This window comes from Rhinopithecus roxellana, chromosome 5, assembly GCF_007565055.1.
Source record: "Rhinopithecus roxellana isolate Shanxi Qingling chromosome 5, ASM756505v1, whole genome shotgun sequence".
NCBI classification, from domain to species: domain Eukaryota; kingdom Metazoa; phylum Chordata; class Mammalia; order Primates; family Cercopithecidae; genus Rhinopithecus; species Rhinopithecus roxellana.
The window spans coordinates 6,930,144-6,950,453 of NC_044553.1; the positions used below are offsets into that span (position 1 = coordinate 6,930,144).

The window sequence follows — 20,310 nt, forward strand, 5'->3', positions numbered from 1 at the left end:
AGGTCAAGAATTTGAGACCAGCTTGGGCAACATAAGAAGACCCTGTCTTTACATCAAAAAAAAAAAAATTAGCCAGGCATGTTGCCACACACACACTTGTAGTCCCAGCTACTGAGGAGCCTGAGGAGGGAGAATCCCTTAAGCCCAGGAGTTCAAGGCTGCAGTGAGCTGATCGTGCCACTGGACTCCAGCCTAAAGAGCAAGACCCTGTCTCAAAAAAAAAAGGGGGGGGATATTATCTGAGTAGAACAGTGGCTAATTTACCTTCATTATTCTTCACTGTAGTTATTTCACTAGTTTATATCCTACACTGAAAATACTTCTAAAACTTCCTACGATTTTCAGCTTATCAGAAACACAGTGATAAACAGTAAAATTATTCTAATTGCCCAGAGCTTAAAAAATGCAGCACTATAGTTTCAGGTTACATGTTTTTAGGCATACTAAGGAGTAAATTTAAACTGACAAAATTCTATAGGACTTAGATCACTGATAGTGGATATACTATAAAATAGTTTTTCAGAAATATTTCCCCAGAGAACTCAAATAGTTGAAATGTGTAATAAAAATACACATGCAGGGTATCACTAGAAAGCATCCTAGGGCCGGATGTGGTGGCTCATGCCTGTAGTTTCAATACTTCCGGAGGCTGAGGCAGGCAGATCTCAGGAGTTCAAGACCAGCCTGGGAAACATGGCAAGATCCCCTCTCTACTAAAAAAATACAAAGATTAGCCAGACATGGTGGCGCTCGCCTGTAGTGCCAGCTACTTGGGAGGCTGAGGTGGGAGGATCACTTCAGCCAGGGGGATTGAGGTTTCAATGAACCAAGATCGCCACTGCCCTCTAGCCTGGGGGACAGAGCGAGACCCTGTAACTAAACAAACAAACAGAAGGCATTACAGGAATACATAGAGTACTAAATGTTAACTTAGTGTTATGTCAAAAGCATATGCTCAGAGAACTAGGTGACAGAGTCTGATATTCGTTCATTCATTTATTCATCAAATTTTTAGGAAGTACTCTGTGGTAGGCATAATCAGAGACAGAGCAGTGAGGAGATTAAAATCCCTGCCATCATGGAGTATTTTAGTGAATCAAGATAGATAAAAAACAAGAAAAAAAATAAGTAAAACATTTTGTTGGTGATAAGTACAAAGCAAAAAACAAAGTAGAAAAAAAGATTTGAGAGGGTGTGAAAAAAAGGAGGAAGGGAGCAAGCCCTACAGTAGGGGGTGGTGGGAAGGGGGAGACATTACGAAGAGAGGAAATAGCAAGAACAAGGACCCAAAGATGGGGAGATGGTTATTACGTTTAAGGAGCAGCAAGCAGGCCGGTGTGACTAGAGCAGAATGACTAAGGAGAGTGGTAGATGAGGCTGAGAAATAAGGGGGAAGGGCTAGGTCTTGCCCAGGAGCATTTGGGTAAGGTTTTCATGGACAGGTATTATAGCAACAGGTGGAAATGGAGGGGTGGAAGGTGCTTCCAAGTAATTAGAACAAAGGAAAACAAAAGACAAGGAGCTACGAATGCCTTAAGGATGTTTAGAATCAGAGGCTGGCCTAGTGTGCAATGAATATACATGTAAGTGTGAGGAAGCAACACTGAGAGTAGGGGACCATGTGTTAAGGGGTGAAGGTAGAGGGTGATGAATATTCAGTTTTTGATCCTCTGTTTGGGAACTGCAGAAGAGAGACTAGGGCAGGAAGGCACCAGGGTAAAAGGCAGGCATTAGCTGCCCCTTAAACATAATCTTTGCTTTTTCCCAGCATGAATAAAATCCTGCTCCAGATAGTTGCTTTGGTTACCGTATCTATGAAGAAAAAGGGTGCACGTCTTAAGATCTTTGTGGGGAAAACACTCCTAAAACTTTATTGTAGTAGGGAGAAGAGAATATATACAACAAGTAGAATTTATACTATTGTAAATTAACATGAACTAAACGGAACTGGTCTAATACACAGTGAATCATAAGACAAAGATGACTAAAAAATGAGACTGAGAAAGGAAACAGGAATTTCAATTTTCTAAAGAGCATTCCACAAAATAGCTAATCCTTGGATAAACAACTAAGTTAACTACCTCTAATTTTACATAAAGAAGAAGAGGATTGTTACAATCATACACGTTGAGTTCAAAGGTATTCAAAAGGTAAGAGCTGGAACCTTGCTCACAATTCATCACCTCAGTACCTCTACCAGTGACTGGTACAGAAGACTCGAATGCTTGTTTAAGGAATAAAAAGCCTATCCATTACAGTATATCTCAGTAGAATCGAACAGTGCTGGGGCTATAGTACCACCACGAAAGGGTAATATTAATAGGGAGGAAATTAAAAGTAAGTAGAAAGAGGGGAACCACCTGTGCAAAACAACAACATAACCCCAGAGGAATCTACTGGTTAATTACCCAAATGACACAAAACCATCTCAGCGGATATGCAGAAGTGTTGTTTGGCACAATGGGATATGTACTATGATCAAATCCAATAAACAACGCTATTCCCTTTTTGGAACACACAACAAAAAGCATAAGGCAATCTCAATCTCTTTCCTCTGAATCACTCAATAACTCAGCGGATTTGGGGAATTGGGTTTGCTTCTCTACAATGCTTTTTAAAATCCTAAATTAGGAGTAACTCACTCTCATCGTTTGTCTTAAGTATTACAAAAGAGCACAATACAAAGACATCAGCTCATATCCACTCATGGTTATGGGATGTTATAAATCCCTGAAAGGAACCGCTAAACAAAACCCAGCAAGTTAATATCACATTTTTATCGTCAACCAAAAACAAACGATCAAACTTCCACCAGGAAAAGCATCTTTTTATATGGGATAATGTTTGCATACATGTCACCAATATTAGTTTGCTTACAGTTAAAGCTCAGAGACAGGGTTTTATACGGCTTTTTTAGCCAAACTCATCCATTAAAACAATTTTTTTTTAAAAAAATGCAAATGTCTGAATGTCAATATTCTTTTCTGTCTATCTTCCATGAAGCATTTTTCCATGCTAACACTAGAGCATCCTTCGGTGTAATTCCACAAGCAGATTCAAATTCCCTTCAATACCATAAATAAGCCCTATTAAAAAGCCTTTAAACCACAAAAAAGGGCAACAGCGGTTTGCAACTGTGTGGTTAGTTCCGCTTGTTGGTAGAGATTAAAATAAGCTACGAGTCGAGGTTGCTCAGAAACGAGTAAAAGGGACCTCGGCCGCTTTCCCCCCTAGAGGCAACAATAAAAGCATCCTCCTCTTGTCCCAGTACTCGTCCCATTCCCGGGACCCAGTCGACCGCAGGAAAAAAAAGCAGGGCCAGCCTCATTTACCTTGTAGACGTCCCCGTAGGTGCCGCTGCCGACCCTCTGGACAAGCTCGTAGTCCTGCTGCGGGTTCCGCCTCAGGATGTCCGCGGCAGGCCGCAGCGGGGCCTCCATCTTCGCTTAGGGCCCGGTCCCCGCCGGCTCAGCCGGCGGCTCCCCGATTCCCCCTAATGAGCACGAACTGCGCCGCTTCCCAACATGGAGCCTCTGCCGGCAGCTCCGCCTGCACGAGGGACCAGCAAAGGCGGGTCGGCGTCGCGGGCTACGACCCCTCGCGGCCCGGCCCCTTCCCTTCCGTTCTGCCAGCGGCCGTGGAAGAGAAACGGGCCTCGAAGGGCCCCCGGCGTCCAATATCCCCGTTCGAGCTGCGGCCCTTCCCCCTCCCCGGCCGCCCGCGAACTGCCCGACGGGGCCTCCCCGCCCGCCGGGGCCCAGGGCCGGCTGGGTACCTGATGGGGGCGGCCCCGCTCTTTGTTGAGCGCGGAGGAGCCCAGGACCTACTTCCTAGATCGCACCCGCGTCCTTCTACCCCGCGCCAACCGGCACCTCCGCGTTTGCCGCCGCCGCCACTCAGCCGCTGCACCGCGCGTCCTCTCGGGGGCGGCGGAGGCGCGTACGGTCGCCGCCGCCGCACCACGTTCCCCACCCGGGGCTGCGTCACCGGGAGACACGTTCCCAGCCAGCATGGGTCGGCGCCCAGCGGCCCGCCCGAGCGCTCCGGCCGCGGAACCAGAGTGCCGCCCTGAGGCCTGCTGAAGACACAACACCCTCCCGACCGCGCCACCGCGCCCCCCTAGCCGGGCGCGTCATTGCAGGGCCTGAGCTGTCTCCCTCCCACTCTCAAAAATAAGGGACACCCCTGGGCATTCGTGGGCCAACGGGCCTTGGCTAAACCGTCCCCACATTTGTCAGGTAGGCCTGTAGGGTGACGGGTAGAGGAAGAAGGGCGATGGGAACGTAGCCCTCTTAAGTTAAACACGGAAAAGATACGTTAAGGGCACCGGGGCAGAAGTAACCTGGCAGCTGGGCGCCGGGGAAGGAGGTGGGGGAGTGCCAGGTTAACTAAGTCCCGGCACACCCTACTGCACCTTCCTGTTTTGCAAACCATTCCCGGTGGTACCAGTTTGAGGCTGCACTGCACACCTGCACAACCTGTCTTCTACTTAGTTCTTCTGAGACATTTCTGAAAGTCTGAATTCCTAGGACTGCTCAGTGGCCTTTGTCCCTGTTGGCCACACGCAGTGTCTCATCGCTGGTATTGCACCTTTAATGAGATCAGGAGTTCCGCAAAAGTAAAACAAAGTCGGGGGTCACAGACTGGTTCTGGTTCTACCACTTCCTCAGTATGTGCTCTGGGACAAAACAGCGTATTTGGCAACATCTCAATGTCCTTATCTGCAGCTTGAAGAGGGTAAGATTTTGCATCTGACACACAGGAAAGTGTTTATAAAGCGTTTTACAGGATTGCAAAGGGGGTTATCGAATATAAGAGGTCTTAAAATACTTAACAATGCACAGCATATATGGAACAGGAGTTCGGGGAAGTAATTTGCAGTTTCAGTTCCAGTCTTGTTCTGAAGGTAGAAATTAAGTTGCCAGTGTTACATTATACTGGCTAAGTTATTTCTAAAGCCTCTTAGAGAATTTGAACAGAAAAGCCAGATAACACTCAGCCACTGCATTTAGTGACTGAAACATCACAAAAGAGCAAGTTGAAGATGTTGGCATGTGTCTTTGAACATCCAATTTTTAATTCTGTTCTTGAGAAATATACTCCTGATTGTTGATAATTATGTAATGTAGAAATTAAATTCGCACCTTAACAGGACAGGGCATATATGTATTTTCTTGTGCTCCACACACAAAGGACACTTATTTGGGGAACATAAGTAAGCCCAGACTTACATGCTCCATGGACAAAGCCTATGTGTTTGCTGCATTGAAAAAATTGTTGAAGAACAGTTCCTTCTTTCAAAGATTCTTGGCACTTGTTTTGGTGGGCACATACTTTTGGCTTCGATGACTCAAAATCTCTTCAAATGTTCTATTGGTATCTTAGTACTTGTTTACTGTCATAAATTCATTTGGGACTTTTTTCCTCTGGTCCTATAAGCATTGATCCTTTATCTAGTCTGAAGTATGTTTATTCTTACATATTTATACTTGCATTACTCCAGGGAATTTCAGGCAGCATACAGAAAACACATACTATAAAGCAAGATAAAAATAAGTGGGCAAACTAATATGAAGTTAAAGAGAAGGAAAATACGAACCCAGAACAGTGCAACAAATCAGCCAACCAGAGGATTTTGTAGTGTTTTTGAGATCAAGAGTAACCAATTGGTCAAGAAAGAGGCACATATTTTCCTGATGCGAAGATTTCAAAAAATTTTATTTAATGAGCTTTATTCATAAAGTAGAAACTGAATGCCCGGTTTGAGACAAGGATAAATATCCTGACAATCCTTTAAGCATGTTATTCTTGAAATACAGCATTTAAAATGAATTAGGCAATAAAATGTTTGAGGTCATAGGCTTCAACAAGACCCTGGAGTGCAGATATTTTATATTGCCAGTAATGGCAGATCCATATGCTTTGACTATCAACCTAGAGGCAGATAGCATGGAAAAAGTCAAGACTCTATGTGGTGACTAAAAAATGTGTCTGCTATAATCATTATTTTACTTGTACCGCAATTCATGCAAAGAGGAAAACATTTGTTTTATACTGACTCCAAAAGAATCTTAAGGATTTTTAAAATACTGGTTGAGTTAATTTTAACAAGATCAGTGAAGTGGGTTGCTTTGTAAAGAAATTCAAATTCAATTTACTTAAATATACACTGAGTAAATTTAATTTTACATCCTGGACAATTAAGCAAATAATTTCAAAATGAAGTTTATGTAATAATATGTTAGTTATGTCATGGAAACTGACTAGAGAGTTTCTTACAAACCACACAATTTCATATGACAAGGTATGGAATAAGAATAAATATGGCTTGATAGGTCCTTCATTCCAACCTAATTGTCATGCATTCTTAGTGTCTTCATGCTGACACATAAATATTTTTCAGCTTTTACCCTTATCAGTATAATATACGATAATGGTTTGTCACATACTTTGTAATGTACTTCCCTTCTTTCAGAGTTCTTCGGTAAGATGCTAACTGTAATCTGTGGGCTCTAGTTTCAGCTCTAACTTTAGCCAAGACTGAATAAAAAAGAATTGGGGGACATAAAATGCTTTATCTTTTATAAAGCTAAGGTTCACAATTTATTATCCAAGACAAAATGGCTAATTAAACCTTCAAGTGTGATAGGACAGAGCATAAGGACAATAACTTTAGTCTATTGAACATACAGATTTAAGCAATATGGTAATCTCCTGATTAATCTGCCAACATAAACTAATTTCAACATGTAACTCTATGTGATTCAGTTGACTGCTCTATAGATCTGTTAAACAGAAATCAATTAAATGTTGGAAGACAATGCCACAACTATGATTTGGATTTTTAAATAATTATTATTAAACTATTGTTTTACTAATTAGGGCCACTTGTCTTTTGAGGCATAAACCATGTTTTCCAAATATAGGGCAAAAATATATATTTTGTTCTGGATGGCAATAGAACATGTATCTCATTCAGAATCAGTATCAGGTCATTAGGATAACAGTTTTAAAAAGAAGAGGTGAGGAAGGCAGTCAATATCCCTTTCATCCAGTTTGAATTGATCATCAGATATGTTACAGATATGGTTTGTCTGTGTCCCCACCCAAATCTCATCTTGAATTCCCACGTGTTGTAGGAGGGACTCAGTTGGAGGTAATGAGTCATGAGGGCAAGTCTTTCCCATGCTGTTTTCATGATAGTGAATAAGTCTCACAAGATCTGATGGTTTTAAAAAGACGAGTTCCCCTGCACAAACTCCCTCTTTTTGCCTGCCGCCATCCGTGTAAGACATGACTTGCTCTTCCTTGCCTTCTGCCATGATTGTGAGGCTTCCCAGCCACATGAAACTGTAAGTCCAATTAAACCTCTTTCTTTTGTAAATTGCCCAGTCTCAGGTTTGTTTTATCAGCAGCATGAAAACAGACGAATTAATTAAATTGAGGTCTGGCACTGTGGCCCATGCCTGTACTCCCAGCACTTTGGGAGACCAAGGTAGGCAGATCACCTGAGGTCAGGAGTTCAAGACTAGCCTGACCAACATAGAGAAACCCTGTCTCTATTAAAAATACAAAATTAGCCAGGTGTGGTGGTGCATGCCTGTAATCCCAGCTACTCGGAAGGCTGAGGCAGGAGAATCGCTTGAACCCAGGAAGCGGAGGTTGCAGTGAGCCAAGATTGTACTACCATTGCACTCCAGCCTGGGCAACAAGAGTGAAACTCTGTCTCAAAAAAAAAAAAAAAAAAAAAAAAAAAAAAAAAAAAAAAAAATTGGTACTAGTAGAGTGAGATGTTGCTGAACAGTTACCTGAAAATGTGGAAGCGACTTTGGAACTGGGTAACAGGCAGAGGTTGGAACAGTTTGGAGGAGACAGGAAAATGTGGGAAAGTGTGGAACTTCCTAGGGACTTGTTGGATGGCTTTGACAAAAATGTCGATAGTGATATAACAATATGTCCAGGCTGAGGTAGTCTCAGATGGAGATGAGGAACTTGTTGGAACTGGAGCAAAGGTGACTATTGTTATATTTTAGCAAAGACACTGGTGGCATTTTGCCCCTGCCCTAGGGGTTTGTGGAACTTTGAACTTGAGAGAGATGATTTAGGGTATCTGGCAGAAGAAATACCTAAGCAGCAAAGCATTCAAGAGGTGACTAGGGTGCTGTTAAAAGCATTCAGTCTTATAAGGGAAGCAGAGCATAAAAGTTTGGAAAATTTGCAGCCTGACAATACAATGGAAAATAAAAATCCTATTTTCTGAGGAAAAATTCAAGTGGTCTGCAGAAATCTGCATAAGCAACGAAGAGCTGAATATTAATTCCCAAGACAATGGGGAAAATGCCTCCAGGGCACATCAGAGGTCTTCCTGGCAGACCTTCCCATCACAGGCCTGGAGACCTAGGAGGAAAAAGTGGTTTTGTTTGCTAGACCCAGGGTCCCTGTGCTGCGTGCAGCCTAGAGACTTGGTGCCCTGCATTCCAGCTGCTCCAGCCGCAGCTGAAAGGGGCCAACATAGAGCTGGGGCCATGGCTTCAGAGGGTGCAAGCCTCAAGCCTTGGCAGCTTCCACGTGGTGTTGAGCCTGCTAGTACACAGAAGTCAAGAATTGAGGTTTGGGAACCTTTGCCTAGATTTCAGACGATGTATGGAAATGCCTGGATGTCAAGGCAAATGTTTTCTGCAGGGCTAGGGCTCTCATGAAGAACCTCTGCTAGGGCAGTGCAAAAGGGAAATGTGGGGTCAGAGCCCCCACACAGAGTTCCTACTAGGGCACTGTCTAGTGGAGCTGTGAGAAGAGGGTCACTGTCCTCCAGACCCCAGAATGGTAGATCCACTGACAGCTTGCACCGTGCACATGGAAAAGCTGCAGACACGCAACATCATCCCATGAAAGCAGCCAGAGGGAGGCTGTACCCTGCAAAGCCACAGAGCAGAGCTGCCCAAGACCATGGGACCCAACCTCTTGCATCAGCGTGACCTAGATGTGAGACATGAAGTCAAAGGAGATCATTTTGGAGCTCTAAGATTTGACTGCCCCGCTTGATTTCGGACTTGCATGGGGCCTGTAATCCCTTTGTTTTGGCCCATTTCTCCCATTTCAAATGGCTGTATTTACCCAATGCCTGTACTTCCACTGTATCTAGGAAGTAACTAACCTGCTTTTGATTTTACAGGCTCACTGGTAGAAGGGACTTGCCTTGTCTCGGATGAGATGTTGGACTGCAGACTTTTGAGTTAATGCTGAAATGATTTAACACTTTGGGGGACTGTTGGGAAGGCATGATTGATTTTGAAATGTGAGGGCGTGAGATTTGGGGGGGGCCAGGGGCAGAATGATATGGTTTGGCTGTGTGCCCACCCGCATCTCATCTTGAATTCCCATGTGAGAGAGGGACCCGGTGGGAGGTAATTGAATCTTGGGGGCAAATCTTTCCCGTCATGTTCTCATGACAGTGAATAAGTCTCGTGAGATCTGATGGCTTTAAAATGGGGTATTCCCCTGCACGAGCCCTTCCTTTCCTGCTGCCATCCATGTAGGACGTGACTTGCTCCTCCTTTCCTTCTGCCATGATTATGAGGCTTCCCCTGCCACATGGAACTGTACATGCAATTAAACCTCTTTCTTTTGTAAATTGCCCACTCTTGGGTATGTCTTTATCAGCAGTGTGAAAACAGACTAATAGAGTTAAAAAGCTGTTTCTATTAACCTTTATTGTCAGAGTGGTTTTAAGGTTTATGTGAAAATTGGTAGAAGGATTTCTGTATTAACTCACAAATTGATTTTGTCTGCAAATTCAATAGCTGAGAAAAGATAGCAGATTACAAATAATCTTATGCTGTTCCTTATTGGTTTCCTCACACAATAACAGGTATGTTCAAAAGGGTGCCCAAAGTTTGCCCGCACCTCATGTAGACTAGTGTTATGAGCAGAAAAAGCCACAATGCTTGACTGGGATCCTATCCTACAGCTGAATAGCTCTTGCAGGATTCCAATAAGCTCTCCTTTTCTTTGTCTCTGCAGAGCAAGGATAATAATGGCTTTCCACTGTTGCTAATCTCAGGATTCCTTGCTATCTGTTGGTGATTCGCTTAACCCTGTCCTCATTTTTTATCATTTATTTATTTATTAGAGATGGTGCTTGCTCTGTTGCCCAGGCTAGAATGCAGTGGCTATTGACACGTGCTATCATACTGTATCACAGCTTCAAACTCCTGGCCCGAAGCAATCCGACTACCTCAACCTCCCAAGTAGCTGTGACTATGAGTGTGCACCACTGTGCTCAGCTTTGATTTTTATAAATGGTCCTTTTTTTATATTCTCTTTCTGTGCTTTTTCTTCCGAGAAACCTGATTGATAAAGTTATAGGGATTAGAATTACTCTCAAAATGGCTTTCTAGGATGGTATTACTTGCATGTCTGATGATTACTTGTATAAACTACTTGCCAAGGAAAATGAAATGGTGGTATTCTATAGCATGGAGTGGCATCACAGTTATTCAGACTATCAATAGTGGCATGAAATGGAGTATCAGTGTAGGGCACGACTTTGAAAGATCAATCTCTATCATGTAGCTGCTATGACAGTGAGGTTTACTAAAATTATTGTGTCATTTGGCTCTTCTGACTGCTTCTGTGAGAGTACATGAAGAAAAGACAAATAGCCTTGGGTTCCAAATATCAGGCATGAATAGAAATTCAGAAAACTTCCTTGACAGGTTTGAAGAAAACTATTATCTCTTATAGCTAAGGGGAAGATATGGCTGAGGATCAAGTCCAGGGCCTGACTATGAAGGCTTTGTAGTTGCAATATTAATTAAATGTGGGACCTAGTTCTGTTATGCTAAGATAAGGGCACTGGTGAAGATGGCCTAGGACCTATGACATGGGATGGGGGCATTTGAGCAGATATGAATGAGGCTTAGAAACATGAGTTGGAAGAAAGAGTTTCAGTATAGCCCTAATGGGGAAGTACACAGAATGCTCTTGGAGGAGAGCTTATACAATGAAGAAGCTGTAGGATCTTGCTAAATACTTACCTGGGATTCAGATTTGCTGCGTTGACTTGAGCATCTGCAAGTCCTTCTAAGTGGGTTACTAGAAGCTTGTTCTCAATAATAGCTTACAATCTATATGCTGAGATGCCAGAATTTCCCTGGCATACTGTAGAAGAAAGAATCTCAAGGTTTAGGGAGATAGGATGTTGGATTTGCTCTATTATAGTCATTCTGCTTAGTCATACTCTATTCACACCATGCCCAGGAGGGCCCATAGAATTTACTCTTTTCAAGGCATTGAATGAGGGAGAACAGATACCCTTGAAAAATTCTTCTGTAGCTGCCCTCAAGTAGATTAGAGATGATGATCACGAGCCCACATTGAAACTGGGATCCATGATTTTATATCCTGGTAGAGGCTTAACTGTCAAAGGCATGTTTAGCACAGTTACTATAATAACCTTCAGGAAGAGGTGAAAATCGGGATGTTTTGACTGCAAGTATAGGTGGTGGTATCCTATTGATCCCTGAGTCTCTAGGAATGAATAAAACCATCAGCCTGCTTAAGTGCTATTTGACATATGTAGATGGAAAAATCCTGGGACTGATAGGTAGAAACCTAACTGAAATCACTGTAATAGAGATTCAAGACATATTACCTGAATCTTAGACATAAACCAGTTCACAAACCTGGAGTCCCTTAATTAAGGGTGAGGCCAGATGTCTTTGAGGAAGAGTCCCATAGTGCAGTCAGGTATAAATGGTGATTTTTCCCTAAGGCCATTTCCAGAGGCACTTGTATCCTTTTACCAGGGTGATTGTGAACTAAGGAATAGGAGATTCTCATATGTTCTGGAGGTTAATTGATATTAGCTCTGAATACTAATCTCTGCAGTCTCAAAATACCACCAAAATTCCAGTGATTAGAGATTTAAGAAAGTCAAGTGGGACTAAAGATCCACTCCAGAGTTATTTTTCCAGTCCCAAAATATGTGTGAATATAGATATATTGAGTAGCAGAATTCCTACATTAGGTTTATAGGGAGCTATTATGATTGGTAGGAACAAGTGTAACCTCCCTAGCTAACTTCTTACCCATGCCAAAGTTGAATACCAAATTTAAACTTGATCACTGGGGAAATCACAGAGATTAGTGCCACCATTAAAGATATGAAAGATACAAGTCTTTTCCTTTTAACTCATCTTGGCTCATGCAATAGCCAAATTAGTTTTGGAGAATGTCTGTGGATTATTAAAAATTTAATCAAATGTTGATGCCAATCATAGTTGTGGTTCCACATGTCGGGGATCTTTACTAGAGCAAATCAGAACAGTTCTTGGCACCTAGAGGGTAGCTATTGACTTGAAAACTAGAAAGTAGCTTCCTTTTCAATTCCCATCAGCAAAAATAATCAGAAGCAGTTTGCTTTCACATGATTGCAACAGCACTGTCATTGTATTACCTCAGGGATATTTAAAGACTTCTGTTCTATGATAGAGTATCATTCCAGAGGGACCTTTGTTTCCTTAATATCCAATAGAATATCATGGTAGTCTTTTATCTTGATAACATTATGGAAGTTGCACCTTGTGAGCAGGAAGTAGCAACCACCCTACATACTTTAAAAAATACCACTATATCAGAGAACTAGAGATAAACCCAGTTCAGGAACCTGACACATTCGTGAAATTTCTAACAAGGAAGTAGTGCTCTACCTTGTATCATCCACCTTAAAGATGCACAGTATTTGTTTGGCCTGTTTTTATTTTGAGACAATGTACTGCATTTGCTACTCTTTGACCCATGTAACCTGTATGACTGCCACCTTGTTCATATCACTTGGAACAACATAATGTACTACAGAAGGTCCAGGCTATGATGCAAGCTGCCCTGACGCAAGCTGCCCTGACACTTAGGCTTTAGGATTCAGCAATCCCAGTGGTAAGTAGGATACTGAATGGAGTCTCTTGCAAGCCCAGTAGGAGAATCCCAATGCAGATCCCTAGGATTTTGGTGTAAGAATATGCCTTTATCTGCTGACAGCTATTGTCTGTTTGAAAGGCAACTCTTGATTTACTTCTAGGCCTTAGTAGAGGCTAGACTCCTGACCATAGGATACTAAGTAACTATGTGACATGAACTGCTCTTTAGAAATTGGGTGTTACCCTGCATGTTCTCACTCATAAGTGAGAGTTGAACAATGAGAACACGTGGACACAGGGAGGGGAACATCACACACGGGGCCTGGCCTGTCAAGTGGGGAGGGGTTGGGGGCAAGGGGAGGGAGAGCACTAGGACAAATACCTAATGCATGTGGGGCTTAAAACCTAGATGACGGGTTGATAGGTGCAGCAAACTACAATGGCATGTGCATACCTATGTAATAAAACTGCACATTCTGTACAGGTATCCCAGAACTTAAAGTAAAATAAAAAAAAAAAAAAGGAAATTGGGTGTTACCTAATTTACTGAGTCATAAGTTGAACATGGGCAGCAGAATTCCATTGTCAAATGGAAGAGTATACACTGAGGTGGCCTGAGATTATCTGGAAGACACAAGTAAATCACATGGAACAAATGTCCATTGGACTTGCCATTACTTCTTTGCTATGTGTTTTTTTTTTCCAACCCATTATCTTTAGGCTCATAGCCATTTAGCAGAGGAAGAAAAAGTTTAGGCCTGGTTTATTAATGGTCTGCATGATATGCTAGCACCAACTTGAAGCAGACAGCCACAGAATTCTGTGTCCACACCATAATGGGGTGGCCCTGAAAGATAGTGAGGGAGAGAAATTCTCCCAGTGGATATAACTTTGAATAGTACATCTGGTTGTCCTCTTTTTTAGGAAGAAGAGTTGATCTGAGGTATGGATCTGTACTGATTTATGCACAATAGCTAATAGGTTGGTCAGTTACTTGGAAGGAAGAAGATTTGAGATAAGGAAGGCAGTGGGAGGAGTATTACGGATGGATTCTTAAAATTGCACAGAATGTGAAAATGTCTGTGAACTACAATACTGTCCAGCAGAGGGCATTCATCTCGATAGTTATACAAGATCTGTCCTACAGGTGTCAATCAGTCTCTTTACCCAGTCACCCTAGTGCTTGCTCGGGGGGCCTACGTGACAGTAGGAATGTAGGCTAAGAGTAGATTCAACAATGTGGACTTCTACTTGCCAAGGATAATTCAGTTACTGCCACTATGGAGTGATTAATCTGCTTATAGCAGAGGCCATTGCAGAGACCCCAGTATGATACTGTTCCCTTGTCAGATTAGTCAACCATCTGGTGGCAGTTTAATTACACTAGATTCCTTTCATTATAGAGAGAAGAGTGATCTGTTATCATGGGAATAGATACATATTCCAGGTAGAGGTTTACCTTCCCTGCTTGGAAAGTTTCTATTAGTGCCACAATTCATGGGCTTATGGAATGCCTTGTTTTATCACCATGTATCACAAATATCTTTGAGCAAGAAAGTAATTTTATTATAGGGGAAGTGTGGCAGCAGAGTCATGCCCATGGAATTAACTGATCTTACCCATCACTCAGGAACAGCTAGTTTGATAGGATGGAGGAAAGTATGCAGAAGGATCAGTTGTGGTGCTGGCTGAGAGAAAACCCCTGTAAGGATGTAGTATAGGACTCGACCCAGTCACCATTATATGTTGCCATCTACTCAATATTCAGAATGCATGGTTCTGTGAACCAAGAGGCAGAGGTAGGAGTGGCTCTTCTATTATTCCAAATCTCTCTCCTGAATTTTTTTTTCTCTACAACTTTGTCTTTATCATATTGTCCCTATAGCATTGGACTTGGTGAGTTTGGAGGCCCCAGTGCCCAAGGGATTGATACTTTCCCCAGATGACATGGTCACAGTTCTATTTAATGGGAAGCTGAAACTACCACCTGGCTATTTTGGAGTCTTCAGATCACTAAATCAACAGTTAGAGAAGGGGGTCATTGTACTGGTTGGGGTGATTGATTCTAATGACCATGGGGAAATTGGTTATTGCTCCACAAAGGGAACAAGGAAGACTATGTCTGGAATCCCAGGTATTCACTAGGGTGTCTCTTAGTATTCACATCTCTAATATTACTGGACAGTGGGAAACTGAAACAACACAATGAAGATGAGAGCACTAAGGACTTGGATCCTCTGAGACTAAGGTTGGGTGACCCCACCAGATGAGGTATGGGAAAATGAAAGCCATGATGATCACTTTGGCCCTTAGGCCCAATAACTACCCTCTTTTCTCTGTCCTTACTATCAGAACCACAATTTTGTTGACCTTTTCCAAGTGGCTATGTCCATCAGGGGAGACTGAGACACTCCCCCATCTTAGGGAATAAATCTTGATTGGTCTAGCCTCATTTTTCTTGTTAAAGGAATGGTTTAGGCTTGGATAATTCTGGACAATGACACAGGAGGAAAAGTCTGCTGGAGTGCTTCTAGGAAGGTTTTCCTTGCTATTAACAGGGTACGCAAGACACAGACATGACTTTTTCTGTCTCTAGGCATGGATGTCTGCTTCTGATGTGACTAGAATGGCAACTGCCATTTTGAAAACATAAGAGGAGCCAGCATTAGAAAATAAGTTGGCTGGGCGGTGGTGGCTCACACGTGTAATTTCAGGACTTTGGGAGGCTGAGGTGGGAGGATTGCTTGAGCTCAGGAGTTTGAGACCAGCCTGGGGAACATAGTGAGACCTCATCTCTACTAAAAGTTGGGAAAAAATTAGCCAGGCATGGTGGCATAAGGCTATAAATGCAGCTACTCAGAAGGCTGAAGCAGGAGGATTGTATAAGCCCAGGAGATGGATGCTGCAGTGAGCTGTGATTGTACCACTGCACTCCAGCCTGAGTGACAGAGTGAGACCCACTCTCAAAAAACAGGAAGCCAACTATAATGTGACAGGTCCCTCATCAGATTACTGAAGGGTGTGTGTCCACTGCTTGAACTTGGAAGGCCGGACTCTGAGCCAAGGCCATGATGCCCAGCCAAGAAACAGGTGTTTCTGAGAACCCAAACATCATGGAGAGTATCTCGGAACCTACCAAGAAAAATAGTCTCATTGCTCAAACACAGTAGGCAAAGAGCCAGAAAATTAAAGGCAGTTTGGAGATGGAAAGTAGCGCAGATCTCTAGAGCTGTCCTGCTGCTGCTCAGGAGCACCCTGTATGTAAGTCCTAATAAACTCATCTACTTGCCAATCTGAACTGTCTGAGTCACTTTTTGGTCTCTCAGCTCCCTCCCAGTTTGGGAGACCACTTTTCTGTACAATCCTGGGCTTTTCTTGTAACAGTTGGTATCACAAACAGGATCTGAGAGACCAAAGGAAGATCTAGGAAGGGGTGTCTGCAGTGGGAATCCCAGGGTGGTCGACAGCATCCATGTGGGGTGAAATTGTCCAACTGCTCGACCTTTGTGGGCTGTTGCTTGAGTACAGGTATGCTTAGAAAATTCCAGTGGGGAATAAACATGTAGTGCAAGGACCTAAGACGTTAAAGTACAATAAGGATAGCAAATGTGCTGTTGCTGTGGTAAGACTGGCTACTGAGAAATTGTTAAAGCAGGAAAAATAGATACAAAAGTTAAGGGAGGAGCTACAATTAGAAAGGGACATGCAAGTATCCATGTCAGCCCTGGTTGGGGATTTGGTGGAGAAGGTAGATAAAAGGGAGGAAAGGTTGGAACTCCTGTGGCTTATGTTTCCAAAAACATGGGAAAGTTCAAAGACATGCCAGGTTTTCTAGGTCTCCAGCTGGTTACATATTGTGACTCATCCTTGTGGACCTTTTTAAACTGATGGCCAAATTACAGCAAGAAAAATCCACAGCTCAAATGTTTCACCTTCAATTACAGTTAATCAGATCTTCTGAAGCTCTCTCTTTCTCTTTTCTTTTCTGCCTGCTTTGAATCTGTTGCTATTAAACTCCTGGTGTTGAAATAAAACTCACTGTTTATGGTACTGCTAATTCAAAGCCACTTGGGGATTTTGTTTTTCTTACACAGTTCAGACAATTCTAACTAAAATGTAAATGTTAGAAACTCATTTGAAACTGAAGAGAAAAAGGAGGTAAAAGAAGTTTTTTAAAAAAATCAAACTGCTATGAAAACTACTTTACCCAAAATTTTTGTCCACAGCCTTCATTGGATTACCTGTTAGGGCAAATAAAATTTAGCCATGTGAAGGGGTCCTAATTTTGTCAAAAATAATTTCGATTCAGTTATCTTTTATAGTCTGATGAGTTTATAATACTGTCTTATGGCTAGAGTTCTGAAGTAAAAGGTATTGGGTGTGTGCATGTGTGTGTGTGTGTGCATGTGTGAGTGTGTGAGAACATACATGTTTAAATATGTTTATATGTATGTACATGTGTTATATGTTATGTCTGACGTGCTAACAACTTGGCTTATAAGTAAATGAGTACTCATTTATTAAGGTAAAGTCAAGTACTTTTAAAGTTTATGTAAATTTAGTAATCTTTAATAAACAAGTTGGATTTAAAATTATTCGTAAAATAAAATAGAAATGTCTTCAGAATTGTCATCATACATTTTTGTCTGGGTTTACTGATTAGGTAAGTTTTATGTTTGCCTCTGCTAGATATTTTAAGATGTCAGAGTTTGACACGAAAGTTATAAGACTGTAAACCCAGCCAAAAACAGAATGATCGTTGTGTGGTTTTTTTGACAAATAAGACTAATTTAATATAGTTGGTTCAGTGAAAGTAGCAAAATCTTCTAAATTATCAGCAAAATGCCCATGTGTTTAAGGTGTTTTTTAAAAATTATTATACTTTAAGTTCTGGGGTACCTGTGCAGAATATGCAGGTTTGAATATACACGTCCAATAGTGGTTTGCTGTACCCATTAACCTGTCATCTACATTAGGTATTTCTCCTAATGCTATCCCTCCCCGACAGGCCCCGGTGTTACTCACTTATAAGTGGGAGTTGAACAAAGAGAACACATGGACACAGGAGGAGGGGGGAACTTTAACGTTTTTACTTAGGTGAACATCTTATATTTACAGGCTATAGAAATGGTTAACAGGAAAATAAGTTAGAATAGTGGTTAGGTTTGTCTAATATCTGAGTTCTCATGAGTCATCCAGATAAACTGCTAAAAACGAATGAATTGAATAAATGTGAATGAGATAAATGCTTATAGGTGAACTCGTGTGTAATTTAAAATCTTAAAATTATTTTAGGTACTCAGTGAATGTCTGAGGGATTTCCAGTTGAAAAAAAAAAAGTTATATAGAGGGCGTTGGTTGTACTTCTGTACCCATTAATGGGAAATAAAATCTGTTATGTGGGGGAAGCATTGGTGGACCTCTGTGAGCTGAATAAAAATAAGGACAGAGTCTGAAAAGAAATCAAGGAACAAAAAGGGGATGGGCCAAATGGGCCCCTGTACACTTGCCTTAGCCCAGGCTGGCAATGAAGATGAAATAATACTGCCTACCAGGAGAATATTCTGAGATCATCCAAACAATCCAGAAGTTACATAAGGTACGGATAGGCCAGAACCCCTATAACAGCCCTGTGTGGCCTCTGAAAAAGCCAAATGGCATCTGGAGAATGGTGGTAGACTACCATGAGCTAAATGAGGTGGTACCGCTTGTATCTGCTGCTGCACCCGATATTGCTCAACTGCTACAGCAAGTAGTCCTTAAGCTGGGAAGTGTCCATGCTATGATTAACTTGCATTATGCCTTTTCCAGTATTCTTTTAGCAGAAGATTTACAAGACCAGTTTGCCTTCACTTGGGAAGGCCAGTAATGGACTTTCCAGGTACTACCAAAAAGATACCTGCACAACCCCACCATCTGTCACAGTATAGTTGCATAGTACCTATATAGACTCACTTTGCCTGCCTCAGTCTCTGTGTTTCACTGTATTAATGATATCATGCTAACCTCAGTCTCTTGCAGGTCTGGAGACTACCTTACAAACCACCTTGGATGGCCTAAAGGACAGGGGATGGGAAGCCAACCCCAAAAAGATACAGAGGCCCAGGATAGCCATCAAATTCCTGGGAGTTACCTGGTCAACTAAGACGTGAAACATACCTGAAGCTATCATTGATAAGATAGTACAGCAGCTTGTTCCCCAGACAGTAAAGCAACTGTAGGTTTTCCTAGGTTTACTGGGCTACTGGAGGATATTCATTCCTCATTTGGCACAAACCCTCAGCTCATTATATACCCTAATAAAGAAGGGTAAAAAATGGGACAGGACACACATAGAGCAAGAGCCATTTGACAAAGCAAAAATATTGGTGAAACAAGCCCAAGCACTAGAGGTCCCACTGCAACAGGATCCTTTTGTATTAGAAGCCACTAGAGATGCCACAAGGATGACTTAGGGTTTGTGGCAAAAGCAGCCAGTGGGAATGGTAACTGTAGGGTTTTGGTCTCAATTATGTTTGTTTGTTTGTTTGTTTGTTTTGAGACGAAGTCTTCCTCTGTCACCCAGGCTGGAGTGCAGTGGCACACTCTCGGCTCACTGCAAGCTCCACCTCCCAGGTTCATGCCATTCTCCTGCCTTAGCCTCCCCAGGAGCTGGGACTACAGGCTCACGCTGCCACACCCAGCTAATTTTTTTTTTTTTTTTTTTTTTGTATTTTTAGTAGAGACAGGGCTTCACTGTGTTAGCCAGGATGTGGTCTCCATCTCCTGACCTTGTGATCCGCCTGCCTCGGCCTCCCAAAATGCTGGGTTTACCGGTGTGAGCCACCACCTGGCCTGGTCTCAATTATGAAAAGGGGCAGAATCCTACTATACAGTCCTAGAGCAACAGCTATTAGCCATGTATAGGGCATTGCAACAAGCAGAGGCCATCACCACCAGAAAGAAGACCACACAATAAAAACTGCCTACCCCATAAAAGGTGGGTGGAAGGCTTTCTAACCAAGCCCACCTCTGGGATGGCACAATTACACACCCTGCAGAAATGGCATGCCTGTCTACAACAAAGGGGTGTCCTGTCTACTAATCCTTTAAGTCAGCTTCTACAGGAGGTGCCTGGACCCATCCACGTTGAACAAGTGGAGGGAGCCAAGATGGCAATAGAACCACCTACTGGGCCAACCATTGTATATAAGGGGATCCCACCAATACCCACTAGGGCCTGGTACATTGATGGGTTTAGCAAAGGCACCCAACACCAATGGTCAGTGGCCGTGGTACAAATAGATACTGACACCATGTAACTGTATAGGTACCTCATAAGAGCAGCCACAGGGTGGGCCACAGCAAAGGCAGCAGGCATCTCCATCCTCTATGTAAATATTCTAGCAGCTGT

At 42.5% G+C, this 20,310-nt stretch overlaps 2 protein-coding genes across 6 annotated transcripts in view; one reads left to right on the plus strand and one right to left on the minus strand.

The window, feature by feature from the left end:
- MAP4K5 (mitogen-activated protein kinase kinase kinase kinase 5) overlaps positions 1–4,021 on the minus strand; it is a 115,349-nt gene extending 111,328 nt beyond the window's left edge. For 2 of the 5 annotated variants that reach the window (XR_004057227.1, XM_030930004.1), the window contains exons 1-2: positions 3,776–4,021; positions 3,333–3,549 (exon numbers count right to left, since the gene is read on the minus strand). Coding sequence is in view for 3 of the 5 variants with exons in the window: in XM_030930004.1 (XP_030785864.1) it covers positions 3,333–3,440 (108 nt within the window). In the remaining 2 variants the exon portion in view is untranslated. Of the gene's footprint in view, positions 1–3,332; positions 3,550–3,775 lie in introns of those variants that run through there. The other 3 variants (XM_030930003.1, XM_010389472.2, XM_030930005.1) reach the window with 3 other exon arrangements.
- Positions 4,022–4,447: 426 nt separating this feature from the next.
- The window catches only part of ATL1 (atlastin GTPase 1), a 102,343-nt gene continuing 86,480 nt past the window's right edge, over positions 4,448–20,310 (plus strand). Inside the window, exon 1 of the mRNA XM_010389470.2 lies at positions 4,448–4,737. The gene's annotated coding sequence lies outside the window, so the exon portion shown is untranslated. The remainder of the gene's footprint in view (positions 4,738–20,310) is intronic.